General features: G+C 30.6%; 1 protein-coding gene across 1 annotated transcript; it reads right to left on the minus strand.

Annotated features, from left to right (window-relative positions):
- Positions 1-613: 613 nt before the first annotated feature.
- On the minus strand, positions 614-5306 carry LOC149263692 (methyl jasmonate esterase 1-like). The gene is made up of 5 exons (XM_089389801.1): positions 4763-5306; positions 2183-2236; positions 1914-2050; positions 1439-1567; positions 614-892 (listed from the first exon to the last, which is right to left on the minus strand). The coding sequence occupies exons 1-5, from the start codon at positions 5304-5306 to the stop codon at positions 614-616; spliced, it is 1143 nt and encodes a 380-aa protein (XP_089245927.1).
- Positions 5307-10211: the final 4905 nt, after the last annotated feature.

Genomic DNA, 10211 nt, shown 5'->3' on the forward strand with positions numbered 1-10211 from the left:
TAACCTATCCATTCAAAAATAAGAAGGCATTTCATTTTCAACTTTATTATATCTAACCATTCCATCTTTGTGGTTAAAATACATAAAATAGTAAAGTTGAAATTAAAATTGAGAAAAATTGGAAGAACATTAAACATTACATTGGTAAATCATATAAAGATTTTTTTAATAATGATTAATGAAGAACAAATTAAAATAAATTAAATTAATAATAAAAATAATAATAAAATTAGAATTAAAATAAGAATGTGAAAAAATATTTTTTTTGATTGTGATTTTTTTAACAAAGTTATGTAATTGAAGGGTAATTTTTTAATAAAACCTTTATTAATAAAGGATTAATTTGTTATAAAAACATTTTTTTTGAAAAGAAAAAATTTAAATATAACCAGGGAAATATAAAAACCTTAAACAACAAAAAAAAAAATTAAAGAAAATCCAAATTCTAACTCTGAACCTAACTAATACAAAATAACAATAACAATTTAAAAACCGAGGTTTTTATTTAAAATGTGTCTATATTCTTTTTTTTCACGAATAATAAAGATTTACTGAAAATAAAGATTTACTTAGATAAAGTTTTTCCGTTCGATGTAAAAGAGGCTAATTGCAATCATAAGCAGTATGTGTTGGCGATCTCTAATAGCAGACTATGCAGCTTCTCCGGTGCAGAGAAGAATGGACTGTGGTCTGTGTCCACACTGTAAACCTTCTCTGGTGGCGAATTGGCGATGAGCTCTTCTTGTTCGGCAAGAGAGATCGTGTTATCGTTAATAGTCTTGATAAAAACTCTTGGAACAACCACATAGCGCTCATCTGTGGTCTCCGGGCTTAGGTTTGTCATTGCCCTGATTGGACATGGTCGGAGCAAGAGAGAAGCCAAAGTTGCATCCTGTCAACATCAAATTATATTTAGTACCACTCCTTTTCAACATAATAATAATATATGATTATGTAATAATAATAATATATGATTATGTATTTTGATTTATTTGAGGTAAAATGTTGTTAGTAGATTTAGCTAGGGAGTTGTCTAAAGAGGCTAAGGAATGTTCAGGAATTTTTCTCAAGGTCAAAAGTGGCTTGAATTTGGTAAAAAAATTTCAGAAAATCTTGTAGAGGCATTATTTGAATCGTGTTTTTGATGATGGAAATGGACTAAGCACCATCAAAAACATCTAGGACACCTAAAATTTTGAAGCTTAAAAACTATAACTTGGATTTACAAAAATCTTTGCTAAATTTTCTATGATCTAAATTTCCATAACTTTGTCGGCAACTCCTCCAAGCATTTAATTAATACTAAATTAATATAATTAACTAATTAAAAGTAAAAAAATATTCTTATCCATATGGAGGTTAGAGTAGAAAAAATGTTATTAGTAAACATAACTGGTACCAAATTAATATAATCAACCAATAAAAAAAATAGGCTTACCAATGTGGTTGTACCGTAGAATAAATCCTTCTGAAACTTTTTAGGCACTAGTACAGATGTGGGAGGTTCTTCCCTGCCATTACCAAAGTTATATTCACCTTTCCTATTAATATCTCTGTCCCGTTGCATCTGCAAATGCAAAGACAATTAACAGGGTATTGTTTAAAGATTTCATATTTTTCTTAGTATGGTAGGTCACTATTTTAGTTTGAAAAATCAAACACTTTAATTTTTTTTAATGGATATCATCTATTTAAACTAAATGAAGATCATCTATTTAATACTATGTGTAAAAATAAACAAATCTTTACTAAATTAAAAAAAAACCATAAAATTTCTCTTACTCACAATTGTATCTATATTCTTATTTATTAATTATATCTTTGTAAAAAAAACCATATAATTGGTCTTACTCACAGCTGTATATATATTTTTATTTCATTAATTACATCTTTGTAAAAGCTAAAATCCTTACAAATTCCTTTTCTCGCTGCATGGATTCTCCACCCCGAAACATAAAAGCGCAGAGATACACTGCTACCGCAATGAGATGCGAGAAATCTTCAGATCCACGGGCTACGCTAACGCCTCCCAAGCTGTGTCCCACTAACACTATCAAACTGTGCCCCACTAACACTATCTGTGTCTCCATAGAAATTATAAAGTTCTGTCAGACAGAAAAAATTATGAAAATGGTAAAATTTAAATTAACAAAATCCCAAAATATTTGTACGCTCTCAGGACTTTCAATTTCGGCGCGCTTTTCATTCTTCAATTTTAGCGGTGGTGTGATATGTTCTTTTTTATTTGTTGAACATATTTTTTATGAAAATTTTAGAATCTGATTAATCAAAATAAATTTATATTGTTCGCGTCAATCGATTTATAGACCTGATAAGAATGAACCTCCATACCATCAAGAATCGAAACTCAAACACTATAGTAACGAACCCTAACTGATGCGACAGTTCCGGAAAACTAAATGTTAATTTCACACTGCTCTGGTCATAAGTGGCCGGTTTCAATTGCAGAGCAAAAATTTACAGTGTGCCTCATGGTTTGTAATCGACAAGATTCTAGTGGTGGGAGAAGTATTGATAATCATTTTATGGATTCAGGGGGCAATGTTTTCGAGGTCCCTTTCTGGTTAACTTGATGCAAAACACTAAGTTGTTTTTTCTCTTTTTAGCTGATATCACCTTCCAGCATCTCTTTTTAGCTGATATCACCTTCCAGCATGTTTTTATAGAGAAAAACCAATTAGCTCATTCTATGTACGAACATCGATTTTCGGGATTGATATTTTATGAGGTGTTGTCTACTAGGAATTGTTTGGATTGTCAAACTTAACTGGAATCTAAGTAAAAAAATTCAAAAAATCTTGTAGAAACAATATTTGAATCATGTTTTTGATGGTGAAAATAAATTCAACACCATCAAAAACTTCTAAAACACATGAAATTATGAAGTTTAACATTTTTTACTTGAATCTAAAAAAATCCCTACCAATATTTTCAAAATATAATTGAAATTTCAATAACTTGCTAGTCAAAAAACATAATCTTTATACTGAAGTGTAAACATGGTGGGCTGCCTCGGGCCCCATATTTTTGGATGCACAGGGAAGGAGGTTCTATTTTTTTTTGTTCTTTTCATATCTAATATGTTTCCTGGTATTTTGGTGTCCTTTTTTATCTTCTTATTTCTATTCTTGATGTCCTTGTCATTGATGGTTGCTTTTTATGGCTCTGTTGATGAGCTAATTGAATCTTGGTTTTGTAAGATTTGCTGAATGATTATCAAAAAGTGAATCATTAAATATAAACGATCTTTTTATTTTTAATAAAAAAGTGTTTTTTTCTTTCCGAAAAAAAATGTTAAAAGAACTAACACACTGTTTATATACTTGATTGGGATGTGCTTGAGTGCATCTTGCAACACTATTTAGCTGGCAACAGCTTATTGAATTGTTGAATTGAGGTTTATGTGATCCATATCAGGTTTATGAGAGTAGTCTCATAAAGTATGATGTGATTTTAGCTGAGGATTACTCTCATAAGCTTATTGAATGTTCACGGCATTTCTATTAAATATAGAGTAAGAAAAAGAGAAATGGTAACAAAAACAATTATTTCTATTAAGATAGATAACAAAGTATAGTATTATTGTCATGAGGATAGAGACATTTTCTAGGTCACTAGGAGGATCATGTGTGATTTTTATTTTCTTTTATATAAAATATTCTCTAAATAAAAAAACAATGTCTATTATAGTAAAAGATAAAAATTAATATTAATATCTGATCAGTTTAATTAAAAATATTATAAAATATCGATAATCTTATTTTGATTGTCTTAATTTTGTTTGATAATACAACTTATTGTAAAAAAATATGTGAAGTATGATAATTTTTTATTAATTCTAAAAAAATATAAAGTAATTAATAATAATAATAAAATATTATATTTTTATGTCACAAAAATCTACAATTTTATTATATTTCAATAAATCATTTAAATATCCAAATTAATTAATTAATTTAATTTAAAATAAGTGAAATATTCACGGGAAAAAACTAAGACTAATAGTATAACAGAACATTATTCCAAAAACACTCAAACCTACATCCTAAAATAAAAGCGGTATAATTATATCAGAAACTACAACGTACTTCCAAGGAAAAACTCAAACCTACATCCTAAAATAAAAAAATAAAAAAACAGACCGCGGTTTTATTATATGAACTGTATAATTATATCAGAAAGTACAACATACTTGCATTATTGTATTGCTAATAAAAAATATGTTTCTTATACTACCTACTGCAAGCAAAAAGGTTATATTATTTGAAGAGTGCAAGCAAAAAGGTTATATTATTTGAAGAGTGCTTCTTTTTCCTGTAGATGTCATTGATTGCATAATTGTTGATAGCCATGGGGCATTCTTGGATTTGTGGCTGCTCTTGCAATCTTCATTTGTGAGCAGAGTTAAGCAATTATTGCCTTAACGGCTTGTTTTATCATTCCAAATTTGTAATCACCAATTTTGCCACGTAATTAACCCATAATGGTAAAGAGAAGATGAATATTTCTTTCTATTTTGGTTCAAGGATAAGTTTAGGGGATAAAGTACGCAACCTATGTAGGAACTCATTAAAATGATCATCAAAATGCTGCATATTATGGAGTTTCATAGCAACCAAAGTGATATCAGTTAGATCATTGTTAATCTGCGACAACCCAATGAAATTGACAGTAATTCCATAAAGTAAACAACCAATCATATTGTTTACAGGGAGTGACATTGTCCGGTCCATGTACACACTTCCATTTGCATTTAAAACCTGTGAATTTTCCCATGTTGTTAACAGGGCAGGATCTTTCAATGTTTCAGCTTTTAACCATGAGTCTAAAGATCCTTCGAACCCACCAATAATTCTTCTGGTAGAATTAATGGGTCCAATGTCATCAGCCAAATAAGTTCTATAACAAACAAGCATAGAATGCATGACTGACAAAACTTCTGCCTCAGTGCAATTATCTATATTCCACGAATATGTGGAAGATGCAGACCAATCTTTATGATATTCAGATTTCATCAAATCTCTTCTGTCTGGGGCAGGGCTCCAAGTAGAGTTCCAGGTAGATCTGGATGTGGTCGCATTGACCATATGGTCTTCAGGAATGTTAAACTGAGCTTTATCTTGAGGAGAAAAATTCTGTACATACTCCTCAAGTTTTTCTAGGGAAGGTTCTTCATCATCTATCTCTATCTTGTGCAACCCGGTAGCTTCTTTTTCTTCCTCATCATACCATTGTCTTCTTCCTGTTTCTTCCTCTTTTACATTTTCCTCCTCTGCTTTCTTCATTTTAATCCATTCTGTTAGAGAGGAACTGGTTGATGTACTAGAATGTGAGGAAGTTATGGGATTGGATTTTAAATGTCCAAAATAACTTGGGGCAGCAAAAAGACTGTATGGATAAGAGGTTCCTGGTTTGGGAAATTCTATTTCTACAGGCTGCTTTATAAGACTTGATACTGAACCGGAGATAGTGTAGGGCATCTGTGAGGAGGGTTCACTGAACAAGGTAGTGGATTTGTAGGAATCTGATGAAGGCTTTTTCTTCAATAATTCAATAGAATTGGAAACATTCAAAACTTGCTTCTTTATAATATCAAGACTAGAATTTACTCTAACAATTTCTTTTCCATGGAATAAGTTGCATCAACTATCTCTTTTTTTTGTAGATATCCTAAGTTTATCCAAACTTGCAGCTATATGTTTATCATTTTCTCCTAGAGTCTTGACATTATCATTCAGACAAACCAAAGCATAATCCTGCTTTTGCAACATTCTATTCATTAAGTCTTTCAGAATGTCATTCATTTCTTCTATGGACTTATGCCGGTTTCTCAGATATTTTTCCAAACTGGAAAGAGCAAGATTAGTCCAATTTGTGGCAAGGACAGAGTCTTTCACAGAGTCCTCTGTCTGGATTGGGAAAAGTTTGAATATTTTCCCATCATTTTTTCTGATGACAAAGTTTTTCCAAGGTGGAAAATCATTGTCAGTTTCATAGATTTGTCCATCAAAAAGTTCCCATTTGTGTTTTGCAGGGGAACCGGATCTGATCATGTTTACCTGCAAGCAACTGCAGATATCTCTTATCAATTTTTCTCCTTTCACCCTTATGGCCTGCAAATCCCTGGGTAGGTTGGGTTTGGATATCATACTTTGTATTTTTGGAGAAAATTCTGGAGCCACAAGGGGAGATGGAATAGTAACAGGATTGGATTCCATCTTTTCTGCTACAAAATTATCAACATTTAGAATTCTCTTCTGCCTGGCTTGATTTAAGAAACTTTTCCTCAAGGATTCCTCTATTTGGTTAGAGGCAGGATAATACCATTCATAAAAAGAAATCCATTGATTGTTGGATTTCATCCATTTCTTCCATTCTTCATTTTTCTGGATGTTGAAATTTTTCCTTTCTTCTTTAGGCAGCAATCTGAGTTCTTCAACATATCTGCTTTCAGATTTATGTGTGAAAATGTCCCAGTTAAACATTTTCTTTTTCCATTGATTGTCAGGATCATATGGACTAATTCCTTTATAGATTTTCAGAAAGGCAAAATTTTCATTATCTGAAGGAATTTCGACATGCCTTGGAATTTTATTTTTGGGATTTTTTCTATATGATGGAATTTCTGATCCATCCGTGAAACCTAAACCCTGATAGTTGTTTTTATGTGTTGAATGAATCATTATTTCTTCATGGATGGTGAAGAAATTTGTCTTAGTATATTCTTCTTCAAATTTACTTTTATATGGTATAAAAGTAATCATGTTTATTCTCCTTTTTTCATCTTCAACATTGCCATGTGGATTTGGTGGAGGTGAAGAAAATTGACAGAAAGTTTTAGAACAATGTGAATGGTCACAGACAGAAGCTGGGGAATTACTGGAGGAAGCAATTTCACTCATAACTAATTTTTTTACAGTATGGAGAAATGTAGGATCAACTGAAAATGTGGGACTAGTATTTACAGATGTAGAAATATTTCCAGAGGGTCCACCATGCTCAGCTCGTGACTCTGGAAAGATAGTATGGAAATTACCATCTCTGGTGGTAAAGATTGTGGAGGAATTGATAGGAGAAGGTCAAGTTAGGTCAAGTTGGTTTTTTGATGGATTCCCATTTAGTAACCCATTCGAAAGGAGGTTTCAATTCAGACTGGGGAATCATCTGGGGTGAAAATAAGATTCATGCCATAATCATTGGTGATTAAAGTGGTGAATTTAGATTGTGATGAGACAGATTTAACCATAGAAGGAGTAGTCTTTTTAGAGAATTTGACTACCGAGGACTACCATATGGCTATGTTTTTACTATAATCCTCAAAATCCTCATAACCATGTGTTTGTAAGCCTAACATCAAAGCAATTATAACATTTGGATCTGTCAAGGCTATGGAGAAATGAGGAAAGCATGACCATGACCTTATACCACTATACTTTTGGCCATGTCCAAATAGGTGTCGAGCCTCTACTTTTCAATTATTATGTCCAAAACAAGAAAAACTACTTTAAATTTAATCGGAAATGTAAAATTATATATATATATAATTTTAATCTATTATTATGTCATTAATATGTCAACGTCTTCATCACCCTCTTCCCATCACTAGTGTGAAGTATTTGGGATTTTGAGTTATTTGAAAGGTTGATTTCTATCTTCTCATTGAAATTTTAAGAATATTTTTTTAGTAAATAGGTTAATTACAAAGAAAACAATTTTTATTAATATATTAATAGTTTAAAGAAATTATAATTTAGTTAAAAAATAATGGAAATTCTAGTATTATTTTGAGAAAATCAATTTTTTAATTTTTTTTGAAAATTTGAGTTTTAATTATCAAGTTTTAGGATTTTGTTTGCTCTAATTATTTTAAAAAGCAAATATGTCAATCTAGATGAGATAGAACCCCTATGAAAAAGATAATAGCCACTCCTCCTTGCCACTCTAACTACACCCTCTTGAAAAATATATTTTGTATATATATATACACCAATAAAAATATTAAAAAAGAAAATTAATTATGATCATCGTTATTAAAAAAAATATTATTGCTTTATCTCAATATTTCTAACTTGTATTTATAATTAAGAAAAATAATAAAAATTTTCAAATTTATATAAATGATTAAATAGAAGAGATTAATAATTAAAATAAAGTAAATAAAATGACATTTAACTATATATCCATAGTTAAAAAAGAGGTTATTAATATTAATATAAAAGATAAAAATATCTTGTATATATCTATAATATAATATTAAAAGGTCATTAATCTTAATATAATAGATGAAAAATATATTTATATGCTAAATAATGTAGAGGAAAAATAAGAAATCAACATTATGAAATAAAAATCTATAATGAAATAAAGAGTTAATTATTTTTCAAAAGTTATAAATATTCTAATTATAATTGGTATATATTTTTATTATGATGATGATTAACCTTTACTAAAATTATTAAGACCTTAAGAAAATAAGAGATTAGTAGAAATTCTTTAAGACTTTATTTCTATGATAGAAAATATGGGAGAGAAGCGTTCCCAGATTGCCATAATTTTGCTTACTTAACAAGTCAAGAAGGTTGGTAGTGTGCCAAGATTTTGAAAATTAGAAAATATGTGAGTAAAAGCTAGGGAATCCAAGAGAAAGTGCTTTTCATCTTCAACCATCTTATTATCACAAATGTGATAGACTCTTTCATCCCAAGGTGTTTTGGTAATTGGACAATGCTCGGTTTCCCTTGAAGCTAATGAGAATTAGTTCTTATCATGACAATGTTCATTTTCTTCTTAGCACTAGTCAAGACAAAAAGATAATTCTTGTTATCAAGGTTGGGGCTGATCACCTCCTTATAATACTTAGCTTCGTTTTTTCCTCTAACTTCTTATCATCCCACAACATATCCTTAAATTTGGAAGTAATTATACTTCTAATATTATCCTTATTATCCAAGATGGTCTCCTCCTTTACCCTCGAGTGGGCTAGTCAAGACTAGGCATCCTTATGCTAACCTCTCTTGAGCGAGTGGTTGGGTTTTTGGCTAGAGTTAGAAGGAATTTTGTGGAACCTCTTAGCTTCCATTTTGTATAACTTCTTCTTATACATGAGACATCTAATTATCTCCATGCTTTCAATGGGGAAAAATCTACCTTCAATCAAGAGGATAGGGTAGGGAGTATTTCCTTTAATTTTGAGGTTGTAGGTTATAAATTTCTTTTGGATGAACTCAATTTTCCTCCTTAGTTATCTAGATATATTGCAACTCCAAAACTCACATATATATAAAATAACAAGGGCGACAAGAGTTTCAAAGAGGAATTTTTTTTCTTCATACCCAAATATTTGTCGATTACAACTATTTTCAAGCCATAATAAGCTTTCCAACCTCCAATTATCCTTTTCTCAATCTTATAATTCCAATTGAGTTGATGATGAATGTCAATTCATCGATATTTGTATGAAGAAACATTCTAAAACTAGTTATTATCATAAATAAAATTATCATAGTTGGTCTTTTTGGATTTGATTTTCATTACTTTAATTTTGTCGGTATTAACAATCATAACCATCTTGGAGTAGAAATATTGGGAGGAATCTAATATGCTTGTCGAGATCATCGGGGCTCTTGGCTAGAAGAACAACATTGTCAACACAAAGGAGAAGAGCAATGACCATACCTGTGAGCTTAGGGCCATCACATATTGTAGCTTCCAAACAATCTTCTAATTTATCGATGTAAATACCAAAAAGTGTAGGGGATATGGGATGCCCTTGCTTAACTTTGATATTGCATTTAGTTACTTCTGACCAACTCTCATTGGTCCTATGTTTGGAAATAACATTCTCATATAGCCTAGTCACAACAACCCTCAACTCAATGTGAACCATTATCTCTTCTAGCCTCTTCCATAGCTTGTTGCAAGGAACTATGTCAAAATATTTTCTGATGTCAACAAAACAAGAGAAGGGATCAATTTTGTTATGATGACATTCCTCTACAATGATCCTAAGAGTAACAATATGATATATAATTGAGTGATGTCTCATGAAATCTTATTTTCGAAAATGAGCCCATATAGTTTTGATAAAATGTGGCTAATTATAATGGTCTTGTAATTAGAGGGAATGTTTTTTCACCACTTTTAAAGATAGGCATAATAAGACTTTGTGTCCCATTCCTAGGAAGATTTCA

Source organism: Pinus tabuliformis, chromosome 6, assembly GCF_031772625.1.
Source record: "Pinus tabuliformis cultivar Carrire ecotype Pingquan chromosome 6, CPIR1, whole genome shotgun sequence".
NCBI classification, from domain to species: domain Eukaryota; kingdom Viridiplantae; phylum Streptophyta; class Pinopsida; order Pinales; family Pinaceae; genus Pinus; species Pinus tabuliformis.

Excerpts from the sequence above, each read along its gene's own strand:
- LOC149263692 (XM_089389801.1), bottom strand. The coding sequence starts at position 5,306 with ATGAAGAAAGCAGAGGAGGAAAATGTAAAAGAGGAAGAAACAGGAAGA. Across the intron at positions 2,051-2,182 it reads AAAGCGCGCCGAAATTGAAA|TGTTAGTGGGACACAGCTTG; the intron begins GTCCTGAGAGCG and ends ACAGTTTGATAG. Across the intron at positions 893-1,438 it reads TCTACGGTACAACCACATTG|GATGCAACTTTGGCTTCTCT; the intron begins GTAAGCCTATTT and ends TGATGTTGACAG.